Raw genomic sequence first — 27,041 nt, forward strand, 5'->3', positions numbered from 1 at the left:
GAGTTATAAAGACATGCCTTCTGTTTTCAAGGAAAGTATCAGAACATATATAGTCAAGTCTGCTAGAATGAAATGATTTAAACACATTTAGTATGAATCCTAAACCCTGAACCCAGTTGATTATAATAATTAAATTCAAAATTATGATGACGACACCGAAAAGGAGGAATCTTTACATGGAAAAACATATCACATCCAATCACAACTGCCTCAACTTCATTCGAAAAAGTCAAAGGACAAATCTGTTGGCAATTGAAAACTGATCCTGTAACTGTAAAGCCACACTTAGTGGCTTTTCTCTACATAGGTTCGGTATATTCGTTCATTTGGTGAAAGGGATATTGTCTCATTTTCTAAAAGTACACCTATTAGATAATAGGTAGAAAACTCTGTTTCTCACATCATTTGTCCAACCTGAACTTTTGATCTCTTCTACAATCCTTCACAATTTTCCTACCTAAACATTTGTCTTTTACAGGACATGGCGGCATACCAAGGAATTTGTTAGATTATGTCTGGATCTTCCTTGCATGCGTAATTACCTCGCACAATCTTCGAATGCCCGTTTTCTTCATAAAAATGAAAAGGGGGCATAGTCACTAACCATTTTACATCTATATATTTCTATATACTTAATAATTGCTATTATTTTTCTATACCTTAAGTAAACCATCAATCTATCCATAATCTCAAAAAGGTAATAATCTACTACCTTTAGTCATTTTAAAACCAAAAAACCTAAAAGATGAATTATTATATAAAAGAAAGGATATCAAATCTGATTAAGTAAAGCATGGATCATGCAACTTTTGGGGTTTAACTATAGTCAGCACCAAAAATTGTTTTCTATCCAATTTAAAAACAGCTCTTCCACTAAAAGACCACGAATGTTTTAGATTAATCCCAAAAGAGACCATGATCTTCAAAAAGATAAGAGTAGGTTTGCCGACATATCCTGGAGAAAGAGTATCTGAGAGACCACACAAAAGTTGAAGCCGATTTCAGCAACCTTACGTATATACATACAGTAAGCTGGGGCCAGGACACACAGATAGGTACATTTTGATGATACATAATGCAGATTGTCATGCTGCAGTACTTGCAATAAGAAAATGCAGGCTACAAAATAACCATTTGCACTGATAGATTTATTATTGCAAAATAACAAAATATCAGATATACCGAAATATTGCAAATAAGAGTATATAAATAAATGTATAAATGTAATCAGCATGTTAAAAATGCAAGTATTACAGAAGCCACTAAGACACGTACAGAATTCTGGAAATAGTTACCAGCTTGAGTCATTATTTTTTCTGTAGTCTGGAAGGCGATATGTTCTTAATCTTCCTTTTGAAAAAGAAGTAGAATGCTGAACCCACCAAGGGCCAACTTGTAACAATTGCCACATAAGCGAGCAACCATATAGATTTTCTAGAATGACGAGTAAGCTGTTCCAAACGCCGCTTAATAAGAGAAGTTGCACTGTGACAAGATGCATTGCAGGTGCTGGACTTCTGTTCATGGGTTTGACTTTCTGAAGGAACATCATTTGGGACTGATTCTCTAAACTGTTGCTCTCGGTCCTCCTTAGCCATTGCAATGGTTGGTTTAATAATCTCGGAGGAATCTTCAAACCCATCAGTTCTTGTTGGTTCATTGGCCACAGCAGCAACCATCCCATCTTCTGCAACACTTATATATGGACTCTGGTCTATTGAAGGTTCTGACGGAGGAATTGGGCCAGGAATCTGCACCTGAAATTAGACAAAATTATCAGAAATGGAACAACAAAGTATGATAGACAAGATAAGAACCCAAGATAAAAGGAATTCACCTTATTTTGTCTATGCATATATGGGCTCGAGTGTAAGATACCCAGGAACTCGGTGACAGCCCTCACCCACCTGCAGATATGCAGAAGCTCATCAAGCCTACAAGCAATGCCTAAATGTTATCCAGTTATCCCTCATGAACGTCACCCCTCCCTGATTAGATGCAACTTTTAACCCAATAACATTTTTAATTTTGCGCTGTTATCTCCCCCTCTGTCAGCTTTAATGAGACACGCAAGGACCTTTTTCAATACTTTTTCCAAATTTATTGTACATAACAAACTAACAGCATGTACAGCCTCCTCCAAACCTATACCCCTCCCTGATGTAACGGAGGCCCAAAAAGGAGTAAATGCACTCTTATACAGTACTTACACATCAAAACCCGGAAAAAGGGGCAGCTCTAGTGGGATTTGGCTAACCAGAGTCTCAAAGTCAAATAATTCATAATTTTCTCAGAAGCAGCAATAGCGTACAAAATTATTAAATTGTAATAATTGAGCAACAGCTGAATACCAGAGGCTGGAAGCAGTTATTCCTTCAAAGAAGGCAAGATGTCCACCATGTTGTGCCGTTGCTAGAACAATGTTCTTATTTAACCTGTATAAACATGTAAATCAAAAAAAGTCACTACAACCCACTAGAGTCACAAACTCATTGGCAGAATGATAGCCGACAAGACCTGCATTCGTCCCATGGAATGGCTTCCTTGGTACAAACAGGATCGTCCAAAGCACTAATGCAGAGTAGCGGAACAGCTACTTTATCCACATAATTAGTACTGCTATTTCGCCTGTAGTATGTGTCGACAGTCTGAGAACGCGTTTGGATGATTTCAGTAGCTAAACAGACAAAAGGATGGGGTAATGTAAAAAAATACGTAAGAACTAGAGAAATGAACTCTACAGAAAATGCTACCTCATACTTTCCTACAAGACAGGTGGCGTGATTATCAAAATCTCGGATGCTGCGGGACTATCATACATGCAAAAAGAAATTTTATCAGTAAAGAGTGACAAACTATGTCATTAAAATCAGGAAACCCATTGAATAGTGCTACTCCCCGGGGTTTTAAACCGTCAAATGATCAAAATAAAGAGCAAATCCAGATGCACACTTATTGCGGACACTAATTACCAAAGTGTCTATGACACAAGGTCAACCCACTCTGTTAGCTGGGATCAACTACACAATATGGAAAATTAAAAAATAAATTACCATTCACTCCAGAAGATACAAATGCGTGGTTGGTGAAGGAAAGAACAATCAAGCATACAAAATCTTGAAAGAAAAGATAGGAGGCCAAGCTATCTTTTATGGTAGCATGCAAGTAATGATTAAACTGCTGCATAAGAGGCAAAAAGACATTGCTTAATTGTTGCCACCACACAATGATGATGAGCAGTTATAGCAAGGAATAATAACCCGCTACATAAGAGGCACTGGGTGATTTAGATCTGTCCGGGGGTCAAGATATAAATTACTTATGACTATTGATTATAATATTATGAAGGCATGGAGATATGGAAAATGTGAACTAGAGCATAAGCTTAAGTCCTTGCTTGACAAATTTTTAAAAAGGAAAAAGAACTCAGATGAGAAGCTTTCTGGTAGTGATGAGAGCTTGTCATAGCCTAATATTTGATCAAAATTTTGCAAGCCAATTAAGAGAATCAGCAGAGCAGCAGGCTAACAGCAAACAGTGGGTAGACAAGAGGAGGAGATGCATAAAGAATATTCTCAACGTTAATGATGAAGACTATAACTCTGAAATCTGGATAATACAAGGTGGTACTAACACTAATAGCTCTCATACGATCATATTTCTTAGGCTCATGAAAACTACCATAGATATTTTTAATTAATTTCATTGGAAATACAAACCTTTACAATTCCTTCCCAATTAGCAAGTCGAGAATAGCGGGGTTGATGCCTGCAAAGGCAGCAGGCAGAACAAAGTCAATATTCAATATTCTCTTAGCAATGCATTATCATGATGCTTTGGACACCATCAAACCACAAGATAAACCATAATTAGATCACACTGAAGTAGCTAAAAGGACATACAACTGTGCATAACCTTGCAGGCCAATGGTAAGAGCTCTGTCATACAATTTCTGGACAAGTCTGCGACCAATGAACCGGTCTCCAATCTGTGCAAGGACACAATAAGATGTGAAGAAACAGGTACTGATGTAAAATAAGCAGTAAATATTGTAAGGGGAAGCTACTCAATGAAAAAATATTCAATGTAATTGACAATTGAGGGACAATAAACCACATAATATGAAGCTAAAGAACCACATAGGACTATAGGAGAGAGGCACACTGGCTTGTCCCACCAGGAGGCTTAAAGTTGGGATTTGGGGAAGGCTTAAAGTTGCATTTCTACTTTGTGCAAGTAAACTACCCACCAAGTGAATTATGATGTTTTGTTACATAAAATGTGTACAATAGAAGAAAAAGAACTTACCAAAAGGTCCCAAGGAGAGCAAATAGCAACAGCACCTGCAATTGGAATGTTTTCCCCATCTTCACCAAGGAACTTAACCTGAAATAATTTAAAATCTCATTGATACTAGAATGGAATATAAGATTCATGGTAAAATGTGATACCTAAAAATGATGACAAAGCAAATCTTATGATTATCATCCACCAAGAAATTAAAAAAAAAGGAAAGCTAAAACAGGAAAAGACATATGACAAGAGATGTATAAAGCATAAACTAAATAGAAGGCAAATATTTCCAACGTCTTCAATGCGTCTAGAAGGTAAGTTTTTTACATCCAAAATTTTCAAAGTTGAAAGGAAAACATATATGTTTTAGAATGAAATAACTCATCAGATACCTTAAAACTATGATACTCTGCCTAATTTTACAATTGAACGTAGTCAAATAATGATGACACTAAATGGCAGGTTCAAGCTGAAAGCAACATGAATTTGATGTACTTCTGCCACTATGAACCCTCATTGCAAATTTCAATGAGATAGACCTATTTTACAAAAAAATTAGGAAAATATAGATGCACCAACATAAGGTGTTCTGCATGACAAAATAACCGTCAGCAACCTTTCAGAGATGAGATAAACGAAGCAGAAAGTTTATACAAGCCAATCAGGTTTTGTTATGCATGAAAAATGAGGTTGCTTACCTAGGAGAAAAGTATGAGCTCAGGTAGTTTTGTTATAATAAGTATAAGGTGACTATTTTACAAAGAAAATTTCATATTTCTAAGGGGCTTCTAATTATCAAGAAAATAAGAGTTCACTTGAATACTAAAATCTATGTACAAAAATCATAACAATTGACAAAATGTTCCAAACAGACATACCAGAACATTGGCTCCAATGCTGGTTCCCACAACAAAAAGTGGAGCACTTGGGTATTCACGATGTAGATGATGAATGATTATGCGAACATCATCTGTCCAGCCAGCATTATAGAAGCAGTCAGACTGAAACAATGCCATATAGGTATTAGTTAAAATTAAGATATATACACAAACAAAAGAGAAGAGGGAAAGGAAGGGCACAGCTAGATCCATTTAAAACAGTGCATTAATGAGTGAGACAAGTTGAGAAGAATTAAAATAAAGTGAGACCGTGCACCAGACGCAAACAAGATCATTAAATAAGTCAAGTAGACAGCAGAGATACCAAAAAATAACATTGTTTGTTGACATTATACGAGGTGTAACCATTAACCAATCAATTCTATTGTTTCTGGAATCATTTAAAACATATCAACATTAACAGGAAAGAATCAAAAATCATGAGAATTACATTCTTTTTTAACTTCATGCAATTCAATACTACAATCAGCATCCACAAAGACATCGAATACAAGTCAAGAAATAGTAGACCACCATGACCAATTCTTTCAAGCTATATATCATTGCTAAATTGCTTATGAAGCCAGTTTAGAAGCATGACCGTCATCCAAATTAAAATGCCATTCATCTTACAAAATGGAGAAACAAATTTAAGTAGCTGCATTTGCAAAAGATGATTGTGCCATACCCATCCTCCAAATTGAAAATTATCCAAAACTAAAGGCTAATCCACGCTATCACACCAATTTCAAAGGTCTCGGACCTAGTGTCAAAAACTTTCGAGATGGTAAGGGATGCATCTCGGGTTCATATAAGATTGTTTGGAACCAAATGTGAAAATAAGTCAATCACAAAAAGGACCATAGTGACTTGAGTTAATTAAGGGATGTGTGTACATAAAAGACTAAATTGACAGTTTAGAGCAAAGTGGATTGTTCCAACCACTCAAATGACCTTCCGAGGTATTATGGGGTCCGTGGGAAATACACAAATCATTTTTCTTACCGAGCTTGGAAAAGTAAAATATTATCCAAAACTGAAGGCTATAATCCATGAAATTGGACCAAATTTGAAGGTTTTAGGACTCGGTGTCGAAAACTCTTGGGATTGTAGGGGATGCATCCCGAGATCATATAACGTTGATTGGAACCATAGTTGACCACTAGTTGGTCATATAGATTCTCGGGGTGGCCTTTAAGTTAAATGAAAAGTAGCATAAGTTGTAAATGGTTAAATTGGTAATTTAAAGGCAAAATAGATGGTTCCAACCACCCAAATGGACTCCCATGGTGTCTTGGGGTCCATACAAAGCACCTGATGTGTTTCCTTTGTAGGATTGGAAAAGTTTAAAATTTTGTTAAACGGAAGCCTATCATCCACGCTTTCCGGTCAATTTCGAGAATTTTTCCAAAATTGAAATGAATTCGTGGGATATCCCCTAGGGTCATATGAGTTGGTTTGGAACCATAACAATCCTAACAATAGGTGTATAAAGTCCTAAGAGGCTAAGAATGAGTTCGGTTAAGCTATGTGGCTACCTCAAATTACCACCTTTTTTACTCAATTTTCCACTTTTCGTCCCCATAAAAAATATACTTAGTATTTTTTATATAAATTTTTTTAAAAAAATAGATAAAACTGCCAAAATCATGCTTAGTACGTAGTACCCATTCTTTGGATTCCACCAAAGAAAATGGGTGTTATCATCACACTTTCACAAGTTCTATGCCATTTGCCAAATTTCTTATAAAGCACATTCATTGCCGCCAAATTTCTTAAAAGCAATTCTTTCAAGCTATATATCATTGCCAAATTGCTGACAAAGCAAATACAGAAGCACCACCATCCTCCAAATTAAAATGCCATTCAAATTACAAAGTGAGATTAAAAAAAAACAAAACAAAACAAAAACAAAAAAAGGAAGATGATTGTGGATCAAAGATCCTAGCATGGGAAAAAAAAAGGGGGGGGGGGGGGGGGGGGAACATTGTTCAATACTCACAGTGACAGAGACACCACCAAGACCTCTGTGGTTGCTTACAACAACATTCCATCCACATTTTGCAGTGTTGTACACAAGATGTTTCAGGTACTGTGGAAAACATCAACAGATGCAAACATGAATCAATCATTTCACTATAATAACAACTGGGAAAAGGGAGTTTTACGAAGGCAAATATCATAGATGTTCACGTAGATACAATCTATGATATCTATAAGTTTATGCATTTTCTAGTTTATTGCATGAGAATTTGCTATGCTTCTTAAAAGTATGACAACTATTAAAAAGGTAAAAATTCTAACATCTCCCGCCAAAGAGGTATCGTATTAAAATCATCTTCAATACCAGCTATATGATAAAAAACTTACCGGTGAATTAGAATCACTTGTTAGACCTGGGATTACAAGTACAATAGGAGTCTTATCATCTTTAGGAATAACATTGTCAATGTAAACTGCATGCCCCATCACTGAAAAATTAACAGAGACAATTATCAGCCCATATGCATGTCCTATACACCAAAAAAATACAACACAATGCAGAAGATAGGGAAATCAGCAGAGCTAACTCAAGTACATAAAAAGTACAAGCATGAAGCACTGCAGTCTAAATCACCAAATTCCAGCACTAATAAAAAGAATCAAAAAGGACTTTTCTCACACTATATTTGAAGATTTTGAACAAGTTAGTCTCACAAAAATGTCTTTGGACTTTCTCAGAAACACACATAACCAGCATATCCCCATGCATACACAAGGAGACAGACGATGGAACAGAGACCACAAAAAAGGCTTAAATGTGGAACAACCATGCAAGAAGGAGAACAATAGAGAAAACACAATCTCATCTTATGCACAAACTAACATCCAAAGGAAACAATATAGGGGAATCAGACATCCAGAAACACAACAGGACTGAGGGAGAAAGAGTGGCAGATTGGCAAGGCAAACAAAGCTCAACTAAATTCTTTAGATTCTAAATATACATAGTCCAGGGATTTTAAATTAGTGTGATTACCATCAGAACTCATAAGCCAATCCAGAGCAACTGTTCCACCATCAGATAAACGAAACATTTGTCTGACATTAAAAGGACAAGTGAAAATCATTAGCAATTATAAGCCTCAAAACTTAGCTAAAAAAATACATCTCATGTACCCTATGGAGAAAAGAGTATGCTTGTTACAAAAAAAGAGAGAAAAAAAAGAACGAGATTACTTTTTTTTTTTTTTTTTTTGAAGGGGTAAGAAAGAACCAAATCACTTAAACATATAAGAAACATAAAATAATCCTGGAGGGAAAAAAAAAAACACAATGAAACATGTGAGTGTACAAAAAAACTCTAATATGTCTAGAGTGTACAAAAAAACTTATATGGAGTAAAGGGAATAAGATTAAGGCTGCGAACAAGCAGACAGCACTTCACAGGAAGTTGTTGAGTTTTATATCTATTCTAGGCCTGAATTCATCTTTCTCAACACAATAGCTTCTTGTTGTATTTGATGTTGTAACATTTTTTCACTCTTGATCATACTAAACTCCAGGGAGGACCGCACCTCTAGATATTATGACCTCTACATCTCTCTATTCCTCAGTTCAAATTGTTTCTTAATAGAAACAAACATCATACTCAACTCATTTACCAAGAAAACGAAGTATGAAGTTCCGAACTAACAAACAATCATTCCACAAACGAAATGTACATAAGACTCCTCAGTCCTCACTCGGTAGGAACGAAGCCAAGAGTGTGATAAATATATAATCATAATCATCACAAAAATATTGTCACATTAATCAACATAAATTTCACAACAATATTGTTACTCTAAAACCATGATCCTAGCATCTTTCAACCAATGAACACACAAAACAATGCATCTTTAACATCATTAGCAATCATTTAGTACACCTAAATAAATTTTTTTTAAAAAAAAAAAAAGAAAAAAAATTCACCTTCTATAATTGAATACAGGGGGCCTTCCAAAAAAGTTCAAAAAAGTAGTTTGAATATGAGGACTAGCTAACCAGGGAGTAGCCAAATATCTGCAAACAAAAAGAAACACAACGAATTAATTACAAATTACCAAAACCTAATCAAATTGTATCATCAAAATTATCGAAAATTAAACCTTCCATGTAAAATTCGACACTTCGAAACAACTCCCTCATAAAGTTTGGATTCGGAATTGAAAGTTAAGGTGATTGGTTGACCTCTAAATCCAGTTAAAATGTCACGAATCAAATGCCATTCCACAAAATTATACAAAATTACCGCAACAATAATCGCAAATCCGATGAGATAGTGAGAAATTGGGATCATCAGAAGAGCTTGAAATATTAGTTCATAAGGAGAGTGAGAATTGAAGTTAGAAATTGGGGATGAATTTTCCATGATTGAAGAACCCTAGAATTTGGGAATAGTGAATTGAAATTGGGAATTTGGGATTGTTAATTCCAGATTTAATAAGAGTAGTAGTTAAGTAAGAAAATTGATGGACATGAGAAACTGGAAATGAAGCAAATGAAGACAAAAAGAAGCTTTGGTGGATTTCCTTTTATCTGAATTTCACTTTTCATTGGTAGTTTGGGTGGTTGACAATTACGTGTAACTGTATTCTCATTTCTGAATTTGGGCTTGTTGATTGGATTCACACATGATTCATGGACTTGAAATTCTTCCTGGACGGTGACAATGGATTACGGAATGTAAAATCATACTTGTATATAAGTCTGTTAGATAAATTAATTACACTATTGGAGGTCAAAATTTAAGATCAAATTTCATTTTATTATTCACCTTTTGTGATTTTCTCTACATCAAATAAATGCTTATATTATTGAGTATGAATTGCAAAGATGTCTAGTGCTTCTACAATTGAGATCGAATTTCATTTACATTATCTGCCTCATTTGATTCAAACTTTATCATTTGTGAAAAACTAATGGAATGTCATTCTTTCTAGTTCAAATATTCTAAACTTTGAGATTTTGAGAGACTTTAGATGGGAGCTAAAGGCACATGCCAACAAGGTCACATTGAAATCCTTCTCAATTTGGAGTAAGAACACCATGTATCACAATGACAAGTTTTCCAACCAATAGTTATGTATATTTTGCTTGAATTAATGCATACTTGTTCAATTTCAATGCGTTGATTTATATCTAAAACTGTATTTTTGTTGAGTAGAATAGCTTGTTGATTAAATTGGAACAAAGTTAATAGGTTTGTAATGTCACATCTAATATAATATTTAGTATTTTAGTGTTGGTAATCTGGGTATGATAGTTGTAGTTGGAAGGAAACCCTTGCTTAGTTGCTCTCATACATTTGTCTTGTCAATTGTTTATGATGTCAAGGACGAGCCTTTATTTTTCAGAAGTTTAATATGATTGAAAAGTAGTAACTACTCTAACTAATAAATGATATCAAAAGTACAAAACTTAATCTAAATGATTGGAACAATCCAAATTTGATTGAAACCTCAAAAAAAAGTTATCATTTTTATTTTTATTTCATTGTAATCAAGCTAAGACCACAATTAAAATGGTAGCAAGTACAAACAAAAAATGTCTGTGTAAGTAATTCTACTGTACACGGTTAAAAGTAACTTTGCCTTGTGAATAAATTTACCCCACTAGAGGAGAGAATTACTCTCAACCTAATTAGGGATTACAAAATGGACTAAACTAGAAAAGAATAAAAATGAAAAAAATTGGCTAAAAAAAAAAAAAAGGAAGTGGATGTATCATGCATTGCCAACTGTTGGAGGTATGATAGTTAGAGCTAAGACTCCACTGATCATTGCTGAGACTGCGCCAAGTAGAAATGCAGGTAAGTTCCCTCCTCCAAATATTTTATCCCATGGTCCACTTATTAATGACACGAACATCTGCAATATGTAGAAGTTTCGAGTTAGTCCAGCTTTAGTAGGTCTTGTATACAACGAGTATAGATTTTGTATGCAACAAATGTAGGCACTCGTTAACAAAATTGATATATGTTTAAGGGTTATGGGCTTATTGTAACTTGCCTGTGGTACACAAATTGCCAAATTCATCAATCCTAGTGAAAGTCCTGAGAAAAATAAATGAAAGTAACAAGATTAGTCCCAAGTTATATATTCGTTCAATTCATTGATGTTTTCTTATGAAATTATAGAATGACAAGGAAAATTAAATTTACCATGGCCAGCACCGTTGTCAGATGAGTACATGGATGCCAATGCAAATGGAATACTATAGGTAGCCTGTTAACAGGTAAAAAGGTTAATATTTCAGGTAAAAAGGTTAATATTTCAGGACAGAGAGAGTATGCAATATATACTTAGCCAAGTTAAATGATATAGAGTGTTTTTATGCACGGAGGGAGTAATACTTACTGCTTGTGGAATACCAGTGGCAGCGAAGAGGGCTAAAGTACCACTCTTGATGCTAGGAGAAGGAGCAGCATGAAGAGGCTTATGCCTTCTAGCTTTTTCAGCCATTTTAGTCAGTGGTAGTGTACCAGCTAAAGAAGCAGCCAAGATAAAATTGACTAGACCCCATGTATATCTAGCACCCCCTAATAATTTTGACAATGGATCTACGCAAAGTGACATGCATCCTAGTGACAATGCTGTCAACATTAGTCCTAATGCTCCTGTCCTTACTCCCATGTCATATAATCTTTTTTCGTCGGGATTTCCCTACATATATAACAATGCACCAATGTAACATTACACAAATGTTTTACGTGTTATATTATAATATGTATCCTTAAAAAGACATATTTGTAATATAACTAAAGTCGAAATATTAAATTTACCTGTGGATTACCACCGTAGATCTCAAGACCAACCCAATCGGTGTTAAACATCAAGAAAGGGAACCAAGCAATCCAATTAAAGGCGGTAACAATGAAAAGGCACCACATAGACTTTCCAAGGCTCTTAAAGGTGGTTTTAACTTGGATGAAAAATGGGCTTTCATCATCAAAAATTCTTTCAACCGGAGGCTCCTTCACGGCAACAAGAGCAATCACAACTACAACTACGAGTAGAACGATATCGATTAAGAAGCATGTTTTGAGGTTTGCACAATATGTGTCACAGGCAGTCGTCTTTGTAAAAGGGAGGAATTTGTACAAGCCTGAGGCTGATCCTGCCGCGTACCCTAAAACATTGCCTACTGCCATGAAAAATGAGAAGAAACCATTTGCCATCCTCATCTTTCTATGATCATGTTTTGATAAATCTGCCAAGAATGCTCTACTTGGATCCTGCAATAATCATTTCAATACACATTATCAATCATGATATCGCGTACTAGACACATACACATTTTTTTTGTTAATATAAAATAAGTTAAAATAGCGCATTCCAACTCAGATATATATAATAGTTTTTTTTTCTATTAATATCTGTTTCGTCTAGGTAAATAACTCATTGGGTACATATTCTGAAATCTGAACAATTAGTATCAAATTAATAAGATCTATTAGAAATTTATATTGAAATTTTAATGATATCTAATAAATGATCATAAATTTATCAATCATGTCAAATGTGATCTAACATGTTTAATTCTAAAAACCCTTAGAATCTCGATTTGGATAACTTTATGATCAGAAACAAAATTAAATAAAATTTGACTTTAAATTTGATGATAGAAAATTTTGTAATGACAAACCTGAACCATATTATTGGCAATGTCAAGGATCCAAAAGCCAATAACAAAAAGAACAACAGCTCTAGGCTTAGTCTTTTTCTGAAGGTTATCACCAAAACTATAGCCTACGTCAGCCGCGAACCCAATCAACAACACAGCAAGACAGATCAACGTGGTACCAATAGTAATAAAAGGCTTTCGACGTCCAAACCTCGAGGTGCAACGATCACTAGTGTACCCAACCGTAGGTTGAACGACGATACCGGAAACCGGACCACATAGCCATATCAAGGATGACATTGTGTGTGTAACACCAAGAAGTTGGACATAAGGGGTGAGAAGTGAGAGTTGTAGTGCCCATCCAAATTGCACCCCGGCCGCGATGGATGCCACGGCTATGAGCTTCCATATGGGTGTTGGTTCAGTTGGCATGTGTTTTTCAATAGCATGTGGCTCATCTGATGAACTCATTTTAAACCAAGCTAATTTGATTTTACTTGGTAATAATCAAAAATAAATTTTCTTAAAATGAAACTATATAGGTTGTAATTTTATATGATACAAATTGAATGTACGCAAGTATTGGTTAGTTATTAGCTGGCTATAGACAATCTAGATGTTGTAAATTGATGTATGTGGCGTAACTTGTGTATGGGAAATCTTTCGTAGATTAAATGTTATGTAGATGAGGAATAGAAAATGTAATGAATTGTGATATTAACAATGTTGTTTTTAATTGAATTGTGCCAAGATAAAAAGAATTAAGCAGAATATATAATATATGAGACAGAGTGAAAATAAGTGATAATGGAGATAAACATGGCCATCTAAGTACTGAAAATAGATAAGGATTAGTTGGATAAATTAAACTCACATGGTTTCCCTTTAAAGAGGAGTGAAACTAACATTATCTTGTTTTAAAAATGATTTTCACTAGGTAACCTTATAACTAATCCATTTTTATAGGAGTGTTACGTTTTTTTCTACTTTGAACCACTATTTTGTTTGGGTTTTGTTGAGGTGTTTTTCGGATAAACATTTACTTTTTAGAGTACGAAGGTTTCTATTAATAATTCCATCATACTATGATTGCAAACAAACTTCCATTTTTAATACACGCATTTCCTCTTTTATTTAACACCTATTCAAGAAGCTTTGCATTAATTGGTTTTTATTATTTACTTTTTAAGGTAATTGTAAAGTAGACTATTAACGCATAAGTGAAACATGATGAGAATTATAGACCACCTAATATTTATATATCTATGTAATTATTAGAAAAAGACTTACATAATTGACAAAGAAGGTAGTACAAAACATTTGTAAACAAAATTTGAATTAAATGAGTTTTTAATTCATTTGATATTTACTTTTCTTAACTTATCAAGTTTACTTGAACTCAACTAACCTTGTTAGACATTATTTAAGTATGTAGTAAATTGAACTTAGATAACCTATTGAAATTTAGTTTTTCTACTTATCTATTTATGCATAACTAATACATACGTGTTTCACGTAATTTGTTAATTTATAAATAATATTACGTCATACAAAAATTTTAATATTATTTGTTTTATGTAAATGTCATATCTTATCAACTAATTTATTTCAATAATAATATCAATGCCTTACACAATTTTAAATTTTATTCAGGGAGATACAAATTTTAAAGGAAAATATACTATAAATAGGGTTAATAATCCGATTAAAGATTTGTGTTGTCTTTGGGAGTGTACAAGGGAATCATTGGGAGTAGAATATTGCACGTGACAAGTCTGGATATACGGGTTGTATCGTTGTTACAAAAACTAACTATGATGGGGATGAAGTTGAAATTGATTGCTCTAAAATGATGAAAGGGTATAATTTTGACATAAATTCAATTATCAAGATGGCTCTTCCTAAGTCAAAAGAACGGTATCCTAATTTTCGTGTGATTGTTGAGAAGTTTATTGTATTCGATCGTTTGGTAGAGGATGATCATTTTTGTCAATTAGTTGATGCGACTGATGATCCTGCCTTGGGGACCCATGTTGGACAATGATGAGGGTGATGATGACGGCGACAATAGAACATTATTTGATTCTTTTCCATCATCAGGTGGACAAAAACTATTACAAAAAAGAGTTTTATTCTTCAAAAAACCGAAGGCGCTACCATTCGATGAAGAAAACTTGCGTATTTCTGGTACACTTTATTCTCACCACTAAGACAAAAAAAACAGTGTATTCGTTCTGTTAGAGGACTCCGCTGGCCTTTTAAGGATATCACCAAATTGGCTACTTTTGCCAAAGTTGTGATGTTTGCTTTGAATATGGACAATTTTAACGAGCTCGACCAATATCATATTAGTCGTACTTGTGAGACAGATGCGCATGATGTCCTAATTATTCTCGTCAAGTGGGACAAATTTAGATATTTGTTCCTTAAGAAACTTAGGAAATGTCTACCGGATATGCCTATTGTTGCAGCAATTGATATGGATATCTGTGATCTTAAGCTCTTGACCTTTCTGGATACACCACCTAATGAGGTACCTAGGTTGTATGGTGGTTGGAAATTGTCTAAAGAATGCGAGTCAATAAGTGTCAGCGATGTTGATTATGTTAATATCAAATGGATGGGATTAAGACCTTCTAACTTTCTGGATAGATCTCCTTTCTTCAAGTACCTCTCAAGTCGATTTTCATTTTGCTCTTTTCCTTCGGCACCTACTGAATCTGCAGAGTTTATAGAAATTAGCAAATTCCTTCTTAAACATCCCTCTCTTTGCGGAAGGTTGAGTGGATGAATGAATTGAAGGCTCTAATACAACTCCTGTACCATCCAAGTTTTCCATGCACTACATCTAAGGGTTATCTTTCGAGAAAATACAAGTTTATAACCTTGATAAACAAAAAATTTTTTATCAAGGGGTGTATATGTAAATTACATCTAACTTTTGGTTTAATGTTATTTTCTCTCTCTTCCTTTAACCTTTTGGTATTTTCTGATTTTCTCTCTCCTCATTCAACCTTTTGTTGTTTTCTCTCTTTTCCTTCAACCTTCAATTTCAATGGTGGAAATCTGAAACCCAAACCCACAAACCACTTCTTCCTCCACGGCACCACCACCTATGGCAGTTCAAAATGTCGCCGCGAATGAAAGGCTTTCCCTAAGGGGTTGATATGACCCTTATTTACACTCTTCTTTAGTAGGGTGTCTTTTTATTTCGCCGCGAAGTGGCCATTGTTAATGAAGAAGAGGAAGACGACGGGACGAAGAGGAAGGCTTTTGTGGGTTTTATCGGCGGAAGGTGGACAGATGGTGGTGGTTGTGATGGGTTTCGGATGGTGGTTGATGTAATGGTGGTGGAACAGATGGTGGCTATGGTGGTGCTGCCGGTGGAAGATTTGAGAAAAGGTGGGAGGAAGAAGATGAATAGTAACAAATGCTAAATCTGTCCAACTTGTCATAATGGCCCACAAACAGTAAAAATATATTTTGTTCATCAAAAAACATAATTTTCAATGCAACTTATTTACAAAAATGTCATTTGATAAACATAATTTGTTTATCAAGGTTATAAACTGGGGCTTGCTTTTATCTTCCAGAGAAGTTACTTCTTCAAGATTAGGTTTGATTTATTAAAAATTAGGGAGTGTTCGGATCCCAAAATATAGGTATGAGGTGTAGGTTTAGAATGCCTAAAACTCATACCATATGTTTGGTTGTCAAAAGTATGATTTTTAAACTCATACATCAAACCCGAGGTATGGGGTTTAGAAACCTTGGAGGGTGGGTTTGGCTCATTCCAATCTCTTAGGTATCAAATAAAAGGAGGGAATAGTGAGAGATTTCATTCCATAATTGAACCAAACACATGATATTAAGTACTAGTTCCACACTTCCACCCGATACTAACTTAATCTCATTCCTAATTCTAAACCCATACCACTCTGCAAACCAAACCCCCCCCCCCTTATTTTTATGCTTTTATTCAGCAACTAATAAATTGCTTCTATTCCTGTAATTGGATGTTTGGATTTCATAAATGCATACCTTGTGTCTTTACAAGGTTCTACAATGGTTGTGGTTTATTTGTCATTGATGTTAAGCCTTATGTGATGGTGTTTAGTGTTTTATATTATGGTTTCTTATTTTTATTTGCTTGTGACATCAAGGTCATCAATTATTTCCCTATTATGCTTTGTAGATTGCTTACAAGATCAACGTACAAGGACATAATTTGCTTCCACTACTTCTGATATCCAAGCTTTAAAAGATCTCAATTGTAGTGCATTTTTATCTTCAAATGAGAGATTCATATACCCATCCAGTCTAGATCTCGAGGCATAATTGCACCTATTGATGCATCTCTTTGATCTTGAAAATGTATAGAATGATTGTCAAAGGATGAAAAACAACTTGGTTATAGCACTATAGTTTCATTTGGTATTTCACTTTTTTTTTTTACAAAAAAAACAAATTTGGTAATTCACCTTTTTGCATTGCTCGCTACTTCAAATTTTAGCTTCTTGAACTTATTTTCCAATAATTATTAGAAATTATTTAAGTAGTTAAATTGAATTTAGACAACTTAGCTACTATCTTAAAATTTTTTTTTCTAGACTTATCTATTTATCCATAACTAAAATTACTAACCATGATATGAACTTGGGTTATAAGATTATTCAAGAAAGAAATTATTAAGTTGTAGACTAAACTTGGAACCATTGTGGTATTGTCTAAACTTCTTTTTTTTTTCTGAACTTATCTACCATATAAACTTATCTAAACCAACCGTAATATGAACTAAGGTTAATATATAATATAACTTCAATTAAAAAAATGAGTTCAAATATAATTTGATAGGGATAATTAAGTTAAGTTCACTAAAATATTAGGTGATGAATAAAATGCACTACTATAGTCTATAGATGACTTAATCTTCTATTATCTAACTGATGATCGACAATGAAACATTAATCTAGTTGAGTGCTTAGCCAAAACATATAGAGTAACTTAATCTTCTACAAATACAACTTAATAAAATATATAAACTAACTTATAACTAACTTATAACTTATAACGTAGTTAACGCAGTCTCTCATTTTAACTGTTGGAACTCGGAGGAGGAAGCACCGTGAAAGCAAGAACTCCATCGATGAATGCTGCCACGGCTCCTAGCATAAATGCAGGGAGGTTACCACCTCCAAACAGTTGATCCCACGGTCTGCTTATCAGTGACACGAACATCTGTTTCAATAATTTAAATCATATGATTTCAGTTAGTATTGTTAGTACTTATGCACATTTATATCTTATGACATTTGTGCTACGTTTATTTAGAAAAAAAAAAAAAGACATTTGTGCTACTGTTTCATTATAATATATCGACTCTAGATCATGCTATGAAAAATGAATATCGAATCAACATATATTTGTACTAAAGACTTTTATAACAATTTTGGTATATTTAACAAGTTTATTGAAATGAATTGAATGGAGTATTGGAGTGTATAATATGATATACTTGTATAATTGTAATATATGCGACCACAAATCAATGTACCTGAGGTATGACAATTGCCAAGTTCAATACTCCAAGTGAAAGCCCTAGAAAGATATATATGAATTCTTGTTATAAATATGTGTAATCCAAGATACCAATATAAGGAAAATAAGCAAAAGTTGTAAAATAAATTATAGTGATAATTTTGCTGAGGAAACTCACCATGACCGGATCCAGAATCAGAGGAAAAACATTGATGCTAGAGCAAATGGAATGCTGAAGGTAATTTGTGTCGAAAATGGTCCAAATGTTACTTTTTGTTTATTAAGTACTATACATAGTATACTATAGGAATGATTTTAAAAAAGTAACACGTATTAAGGAATGATTTGCTAAAGGTCAAACCTTGAGAATATTTGGTGCCTATATTGTGCCTTGATTACAGGGATTTATTTTACTACTTTACAATTAAGGAATGATTTGCTAAAGGTCAAACCTTGAGAATATTTGGTGCCTATATTGTGCCTTGATTACAGGGATTTATTTTACTACTTTACATGTAAATATCTTGCTGATTTTATTCCCCTAATTTCTAGTAATTAGTATCTTGTATAGCCTTTTTAGTTAGAGTCTTACCCTTGCTTGTAACTATTTATACGTGTGAATAATCAATGAGAAAATCATCCATTCAATCACTCTTCTATATGGTATCAGCCTTCTGATCTTCTTCTTCTACAATTTTCTCTTGTGCAACCCTCTACAATGTCTATACCAACCCAAACTCCCTCCTATCACATTCCCAATGGTGGCGATCCCGCAAAACCCTTCATATTTCTTAATATCCATAATACAATCAAACTCACTCCCACAAACTATCTTTCTTGGAAAATGCAAATTGAAGCCATTCTTGTTGGTCATGACCTTTATCAATACATAGATGGTTCTCTTCCCTACCCTCCTACTGTTGTAACCATAGAAAATGAGGAACAAATCAACCCTGATTATTCCTTTTGGACTCGTCAAGACAAGCTGCTTTATGGTGCTCTCATTGGTACTCTCTCGCCAAACTTGGTGCCGCTGGTATCTCAAGCACATACCTCAAAGGCTATGTGGGACATTCTTGCCAAAATTTATGCAACCCCTAGTCGTGGCCATATCAAACAATTTAAAGATCAATTGCACCGCATTACCAAAGGAAACCACTCCGTCACTGAATTCATGCAGGATATTAAAACTTGCGCGGACCAACTTGCAGCCTTAGGAAAGCCGGTTGAGCATGAAGACTTGGTCGATCGAGTTCTCTTTGGTCTCGATGACTCCTACAACTCTGTGATTGAGTCGGTCAATGCAAGGGACTCAACCATATCCTTTGAAGAATTACATGAGAAAATTATTAATAAAGAACTCTCTATTCAACAAAGTCGTGCCGATCCTTCCCTCCCTGCAACTGCTTTTGCTGCCTCTACTCGGAATCAAGCCCGTACCTATGGTACAAATAACCGCAACAATGGTCGAGGTATCCTTCCTACCCCTAACACTTATAATAAGTAGCCTCGTCCCTTTCTTGGCAAGTGTCAATGGTGCCGAGAGCAGGGTCATGTGGTTGCTCACTGCCCTTTGTTTACTGAACGTTTTCCTAATGCTACTCCACCATCGTTTCACACAATTAAACAAAACCCCAAGCCTCAAGCCAACATGGCAAGTCTAGCTGCCTCATCCTCATCCTCCCCATGGCTTCTTGACAGTGGTGCATCCCACCATGTCACGGCGGACCTTAATAATCTCTCACTACATGCTCCCTATGATGGAACAGAGGAGTTAATTGTTGGTGATGGTATGGGCCTCAAAATTACTCACTTTGGTTCTCTTTCTTTCTCTTCTCTTACACTTAACAATGTGTTAGTTGTTCCTGCCATGTCTAAAAATATTATTTCCATTCAACTATGCCAAGATAATAATGTCTCTGTTCTTTTCTCATCAAACTCTTTTCTTGTGAAGGATCTCCAATCGGAGGAAATTCTACTCCAAGGGTTGGTTAAGTCAGGCATCTATGAAATAAAGTCCGAATCTCCTAGGGTCTACGCAAGCACAAAAGCCACCTCTCTTGATTGGCATCACCGTTTAGGACATCCCTCTCAAAATGCTTTTAGGCAACTTATTTCGAGAAATAAACTTAATATTCCTAGTATTTCTACTTTAGATTGTAATTCTTGTGCTTGCAATAAAAGTCATAAACTTCCATTCTCTACTTCCTCTATTACTTCCAATGCTCCTCTACAACATGTTTACACTGATTTATGGACCTCCCCTATATACTCTCATGATGGTTTTAAGTACTATCTTATTTTTGTTGATCATTATACTAAATACATTTGGTTATATAACTTAAAACAAAAATCCGACACCAAAAATGTATTTATTCGTTACAAAGCACTTGTTGAAAAACATTTTCAACTTCCTCTAAAAACACTCTATTATGACAATGGAGGGGAATATGAGACTCTAAGAACCTATTTGTCTATTGATGGCATTTCCCGTCTCACAACTCCTCACACTCCACAACATAATGGCTACTCCGAGCGTCGTCATCGTCACATTGTAGAAACATTCCTCTCTCTCCTTTCTCATGCCAACATGCCCTTAGAATATTGGACTCATGCATGCTCCACGGCAGCCTACTTAATAAATCGCCTTCCAACACCTACTCTCAACAATGAATGCCCCTATTCAAAACTTTTTGGTGTCCAACCAAACTATGCAAAACTTCGAAGTTTTGGGTGTCTTTGCTACCCTTGGTTAAAGCCCTACACCTCTCACAAATTAGACCCAAAGTCCAAACCTTGTGTCTTTTTAGGCTACTCTCCCACTCAAAGTGCATACTACTGCTTAGAACTCGACTCCCATCGTATCTACACCTCTCGTCATGTGCACTTTGTTGAGCATGTATTTCCTTTCAAGGAGAAAAATAAAAACTCTTTTTCACTGCCCACCTTGATAGAAGAGTGGGCTCCCTTCACACTACCCATATTACAAACAAAATCTACCCTAACACATGATCAACAATCACCACAACCCACCCCTCGATCTCAATACTCTTCCGCTGCCGAAAACGCTACCATTCCCTCCCACCCACCTCCACCTACTCCTCCTCCTCCTCCACCTACTCATCACATGTCCACTCGTCTTCAACATGGCATTAGGAAACCCATCACTAAACTAAATTTGAATGTAGAGGCTCGGGAAGTGGAGATTCCGAAAAACATCACTCAAGCATTAAAGAGTCCAATTTGGCGTAAAGCCATGGATGAAGAAATTAGTGCTCTAATAAAAAATAAAACTTGGGACCTTGTTCCCTCCTCTCCATCACAAAATGTAGTCGGGTGCAAGTGGGTCTTTCGTATCAAGAAAGATAAAGATGGTAACATTATCCAATATAAGGCACGTTATGTTGCAAGAGGTTTTAATCAAAGAGCAGGGATCAATTACGGAGAAACCTTTAGCCCGGTTGTCAAACCTGCTACAGTGCGCTTGGTTCTTTCTCTTGCGGTTAGTAAAGGTTGGCCTTTGCGTCAATTAGACATAAATAATGCTTTCCTTCAAGGCACACTCTCTGATGATGTTTATACCATTCAACCTCCCGGCTATGGTGACCGTCACAACCCAACTCATGTTTGCAAATTAAACAAGGCTCTCTACGGTTTAAAACAAGCTCCAAGAACTTGGTACACGGAGCTACGACAACATCTACTTAACTTGGGATTCAAAAACACAATCTCAGACTCATCTCTCTTCACATTGCATACAAATGGTAATATTATTTATTTGTTGGTTTATGTTGATGACATTATAGTTACAAGCAATGCAATAATTTTTCTTAAAGAGTTTATCAAGAATCTAGCAGCTCGTTTCTCACTGAAAGACCTTGGTGAACTATCTTATTTTTTGGGTGTGGAAGTAATGCCTAACCCAAATGGTATTTTCTTGAGTCAAAAGAGATACATTGCTGATATATTAAGTAAAGCAAACATGGACGATGCGAAACCAGTTGCAACACCACTAGCAACCCATCCTCCATTGACTATTCAAGGCAAACTCCTCAATGATCCCACTGAGTACTGTTCTCTAATTGGTAGCCTTCAGTACCTTGGTCTCACAAGGCCGGATGTGGCATTTGCAGTTAACAAGCTAGCTCAATACATGCAACGTCCTACTGAAGAGCACATGCAATCTCTCCATCGTCTTCTTAGATATCTTAGTGGTACGTCCAATATGGGGTTAACCATACACAAAGACTCACCACTTACATTGCATGCCTATTCCGATGTGGATTGGGAACGAGACAAAGATGACTACATATCTACAACAGCATACATTGTTTACTTGGGAAAAAATCCAATCTCTTGGGCATCTAGGAAACAACGTACAAGAGCTAGATCATCAACCGAAGCTGAATATCGGGCAGTAGCTAGTGCCACTACTGAAATACTTTGGGTTCGAAATTTGTTCAAAGAGCTTGGTCATACTCTACAATTGGCACCAGTCATCTATTGTGACAATGCAGGAGCTACTTACGTGAGTGCTAATCCTGTCTTTCATTCTAAAATGAAGCATCTAGCTCTGGATTATCACTTTGTTCGAGAGAACGTCCAATATGGAAAACTACGAGTTGCTTATATCTCCACAAATGACCAGCTCGCTGATGCCCTCACCAAGCCACTTCCAAGAGTCATCTTCACAAATTTGGTTCACAAAATTGGGTTCTCATCTTGGTCGCCTATTTTGAGGGGGCGTATTAAGGAATGATTTGCTAAAGGTCAAACCTTGAGAATATTTGGTGCCTATATTGTGCCTTGATTACAGGGATTTATTTTACTACTTTACATGTAAATATCTTGCTGATTTTATTCCCCTAATTTCTAGTAATTAGTATCTTGTATAGCCTTTTTAGTTAGAGTCTTACCCTTGCTTGTAACTATTTATACGTGTGAATAATCAATGAGAAAATCATCCCTTCAATCACTCTTCTATAACACGTACCGTTTGTGGGATGCCCATGGCAGCAAAAAGAGTCAAAGTAAAGGCTAAGACACCACGAGGTGGTGGGGTCCCTGGTGGGGACGACCTCCTCACGTGTTGAGCCATCTTTGTGGCTGCGGCAGTCAATGCTAAAGCCACTGCTAAGACAAAGTTGACCCCCCCCCCCCAAAGCCTCCTAGCACCACCAAGCACTTTTGACAAAGGATCAATAGTCAATGACATAAGGCCCAAAGTAACCGCAGTCAACATTAGGCCCAATGATCCAATCCTAACACCGTCATCATAAGCATGTTTTTGTGGATCAGGCCCAGTAGGATTACCCCCATAAATCTCCTTACCAACCCAATCAGTATTAAATAACAAGTATGGGAACCAAGCAATGCAATTTATGGCTGTGACTAAGAAAAGCATCAACATGGGCCGGCCCAAATTGCGAATAGTTGACTTGACTTGAACAAAAAATGGATCCTCGTGTTCGGATCTTTTTTTGAACTCGGGCTCCCGGACCATGAAGAAGGCTAGACTGACTAGGATGAGTAGGAAGATGACGTCAATGAAGAAGCATGTTTTAAGATTGGCACAATATATTTCACATTCATTGTTAAGGGTGAAGGGGAGAAACTTGTAGAGGCGACTAAAAGATCCAGCAGCATAGCCTAAAACGTTGCCTATAGCCATGAAAAATGAGAAGAATGCATTGGCTTTTCTCATTTGCCTGTGGTCGTGTCTTGAAAGATCCGCCAAGAATGCTCTTGCAGGATCCTATAACACAAAAACATAACAATCATTAAAACATAAATAAGTACGAGTATCACAGACATCGAAGTAAATTTTTTTACCAATTTGATTTCTACCACGAAAATTATAATTTGACCTCGATATATAATTACTTTGCAACACCATGTCACTTCAATCATGTTATAATAATGTCAAAACCTTCAATTTCATAAATCCTACCTAACATGTAGGCAAAAATCAGCATCATAATTATTATTTCTTTCTAAATTAAGATTAATCATGTACGATGTATTGTATGTAGTCCCTAAAATGTTAGTAATGGACATATATTCTCTTCCTTTTTGGTCATATTCATACCAAGTACATGTTAGCTGGAAACATCTATATCACATATTTACCCACTAATTTTAAGGACCACCCACATTTATGTGAACAATTCACATGATTTAGTTGAATGACAATATCATCTCATCATTTCTAGATCAACTGAACTATGCTTTGCACCAGTCATATTTCATATCAGCTAAGAACATATGCAAAGCTAAACACCTCCTTTTTTTTTTTTTTTTTTCGTGGTCCTTTAACCTAACCCCTAAGTAAAGCAATAGACATTCTCTAGACATCTTACGTTTGCACTACGTCAAACGTTAGTAATAATGCAATATAATCGTCTCATGAGTACTTCTAAATCGAAAATTTGGGATGGTTTAGGTAAATATTAGAGCAAAAGTTATATACAACTTAAGAGATACAAGGACTAATCAAATTTTGTACGCAATACTTTTAGAAAAAAACACATAGATTTCGAGAAATTGGATTAAAGAAATTATGAAAGGTGATCGGTCACCGGCCTCCATATAAGATTTGCAACCATTTCATGATATAGTAGTTTAGTTGTACAAAAGTAACACCTTTTTTTTTTTTTTTTTTTTTTTTTTTTTTTGTGGAAGGAATTTTGAGAATCTATCTTACATGAAAGATTGTCACAAATAATGTGGATTCGATGATGTGATAGTGATGGGAATGAAGAATAAACGGTTCCAATTGTAAAACCCTTCAATATCAAAAGTTTACCAAACACCATTTTGCCAAACATCAATTTATAAGGATTATATGCACACAACACAACTTGGTACCTTTCGAATATCTCAAGATGGTAGATTTTCTCTTATTTTGCATACACCTTGCTAAATTATGAGCCGACAAGAATTATGAAATACAGAGTATTAAATTCTATTTTATTTGAACTTATTTTATACGGAGTACGATTTTATATTAGGTCTAATTTTATTTTTTAACGGTACACATATTAGGTCCAATTTAACAACTTTGTGAATTTATTTACACAGTTTCTTTAAATTAGTTGGTTTTTTTTTTTTTTTTTTTTTTTTTTAAGGAAATAATATATGAGTACTTGTATATATGCACATTATTAAAATCATCAATCCTCATCCAAAACTTTGTTATATAGATCCATGTCATCCATCTATACCTAATTGCCAAATTAAATGTACCCAAATTAATACTTGTATGATTTTAACACCTTATCAAGCTGTACCTTGTACATAATCTAATTTATTATAAACTAGACAAATCACACTTTATTACCATACCAAAAAAATGTACCAATAGATAACATTGATTTTAAAACTTTAATGATCACATAAAAATCAAATTCTTAAGACATTATACTCCAAAAAAAAAAAAAAAAAAAAAAAAAGGTTACCTGGACCATGTTATTGGCAATATCAAGTATCCAAAACCCAAGAACAAAGAAAGCAACAGCTCTAGGTTTAGTAGGTTTATCAAGTGTATCACCCAACTTAAACCCGATATCGGCTGCAAACCCAATAAGCATCACCGCGATACATATCAATACTGTTCCGATGAAGATGAACGGTTTCCGGCGACCGTACTTTGACTTCAGCCGATCACTGCTATTCCCCACAATGGGCTGCACCACCATACCAGATATTGGGCCACATAACCATATGAATGAGGCCCAAACATGTGGGACCCCAAGTAGTTGGACATATGGGGTTAAAAGAGAAAGTTGTAAGGCCCAACCAAATTGGACCCCTGCTCCAATTGATGCCACTAACATTAGCTTCCATGTTGGGCTTGCTGGACCCTTTTTTTTGCCCATTTTCGGGATTTTCCACTTGAATTATATCCATAATTTTGCAATTTTATTTCTCTATTTGTAACAGGAAAGAAAAAATCTCAAAGAACACAGAAAAAACGAGATTACTTTTGAAGCAGTAAAAATGTGTTTTAGATTTTATTGTAAGAAATTTGAGATAGAAAAGAGATAAAATTGGGTGTATTTATATAAAAAGTATGGTCCCTAGTTTTGGGAAGTTAAAATTAATGACGGTGGGATAATAAGAGTAAAATTGGAAATTATATAATTATGGAAATTGGATATGAATTTAATGAATTGATTGATTGAATCTGCATTTTGCAATGTGAATAGCTGGACTTTCCAATTAGGTTCTGTATTATCTTCATACCTTACCTTATTTTTATTAAATGTTGGTCAAATTATGGATTTTGTATCTTAATTGGAGGTTTTATTGGTAAGAAATCAGATGTTTCCTGAATTAAACTATTTTAGATTGGAGCGGAAGAAATAAGGTAAAGAGGAATAACATGCTATAGTACCCCGCGATCAGTCTTTTTATTTATTTTATAAAGATCATTTAAGGCTTATGTGGATTAAAAAAATTACTATACTTATACGGGAGTGTTGAAATTTTTTATTACGTGCGATCTTATTAGATTTTTAAGTGTGTATATTTTGAAAATATGATAGCATCAATTCATAGTGCACAATGCAATAATAATTGGTGAGTCAGTGACACTTTAATGAAATATCGAATCTGACTCAAGAATTTATTCCCATCATTATTTATTCTGTTAAGTGATGCATAGAGTAGATTTTCTCTTCTTGA

The 27,041-nt window shown here is 35.1% G+C and overlaps 2 protein-coding genes and 1 pseudogene across 2 annotated transcripts; all 3 read right to left on the reverse strand.

Annotated features, from left to right (window-relative positions):
- Positions 1-1,187: 1,187 nt before the first annotated feature.
- LOC145586950 (embryogenesis-associated protein EMB8-like) lies at positions 1,188-9,698 on the reverse strand. Its single transcript, XM_081643924.1, has 14 exons — positions 9,302-9,698; positions 9,126-9,215; positions 8,191-8,252; positions 7,542-7,642; positions 7,174-7,263; positions 5,172-5,294; positions 4,309-4,386; positions 3,903-3,988; positions 3,720-3,768; positions 2,754-2,810; positions 2,518-2,648; positions 2,352-2,435; positions 1,838-1,907; positions 1,188-1,757 (listed from the first exon to the last, which is right to left on the reverse strand). Exons 1-14 carry the CDS (start codon positions 9,562-9,564, stop codon positions 1,308-1,310), a joined length of 1,734 nt encoding a protein of 577 aa, XP_081500050.1. The 5' UTR covers positions 9,565-9,698; the 3' UTR covers positions 1,188-1,307.
- Positions 9,699-10,918: 1,220 nt separating this feature from the next.
- LOC145585886 (sucrose transport protein SUC1-like) lies at positions 10,919-13,250 on the reverse strand. Its single transcript, XM_081642595.1, has 6 exons — positions 12,840-13,250; positions 11,977-12,429; positions 11,552-11,857; positions 11,356-11,419; positions 11,204-11,247; positions 10,919-11,062 (listed from the first exon to the last, which is right to left on the reverse strand). The coding sequence occupies exons 1-6, from the start codon at positions 13,248-13,250 to the stop codon at positions 10,919-10,921; spliced, it is 1,422 nt and encodes a 473-aa protein (XP_081498721.1).
- A 4,662-nt stretch (positions 13,251-17,912) lies between these two features.
- Positions 17,913-26,233, reverse strand: LOC145584530 (sucrose transport protein SUC2-like; annotated as a pseudogene).
- Positions 26,234-27,041: the final 808 nt, after the last annotated feature.

Source organism: Chenopodium album, chromosome 16 (assembly GCF_948465745.1).
Source record: "Chenopodium album chromosome 16, dcCheAlbu1.1, whole genome shotgun sequence".
NCBI classification, from domain to species: domain Eukaryota; kingdom Viridiplantae; phylum Streptophyta; class Magnoliopsida; order Caryophyllales; family Amaranthaceae; genus Chenopodium; species Chenopodium album.

Bases quoted from the DNA above. Each gene is read 5' to 3' on its own strand.
- LOC145586950 (XM_081643924.1), bottom strand. From the start codon at position 9,564: ATGGAAAATTCATCCCCAATTTCTAACTTCAATTCTCACTCTCCTTAT. The intron at 2,811-3,719 runs GTTTGTATTTCC...CATGTATGATAG, and splicing joins ATTGGGAAGGAATTGTAAAG to TCCCGCAGCATCCGAGATTT. The intron at 1,908-2,351 runs GTATTCAGCTGT...GCATATCTGCAG, and splicing joins ATAACTGCTTCCAGCCTCTG to GTGGGTGAGGGCTGTCACCG.
- LOC145585886 (XM_081642595.1), bottom strand. From the start codon at position 13,250: ATGCCAACTGAACCAACACCCATATGGAAGCTCATAGCCGTGGCATCC. The intron at 11,248-11,355 runs GTAAATTTAATT...TATTTTTCTCAG, and splicing joins TGACAACGGTGCTGGCCATG to GACTTTCACTAGGATTGATG. The intron at 11,063-11,203 runs GCAAGTTACAAT...TACATATTGCAG, and splicing joins TGGCAATTTGTGTACCACAG to ATGTTCGTGTCATTAATAAG.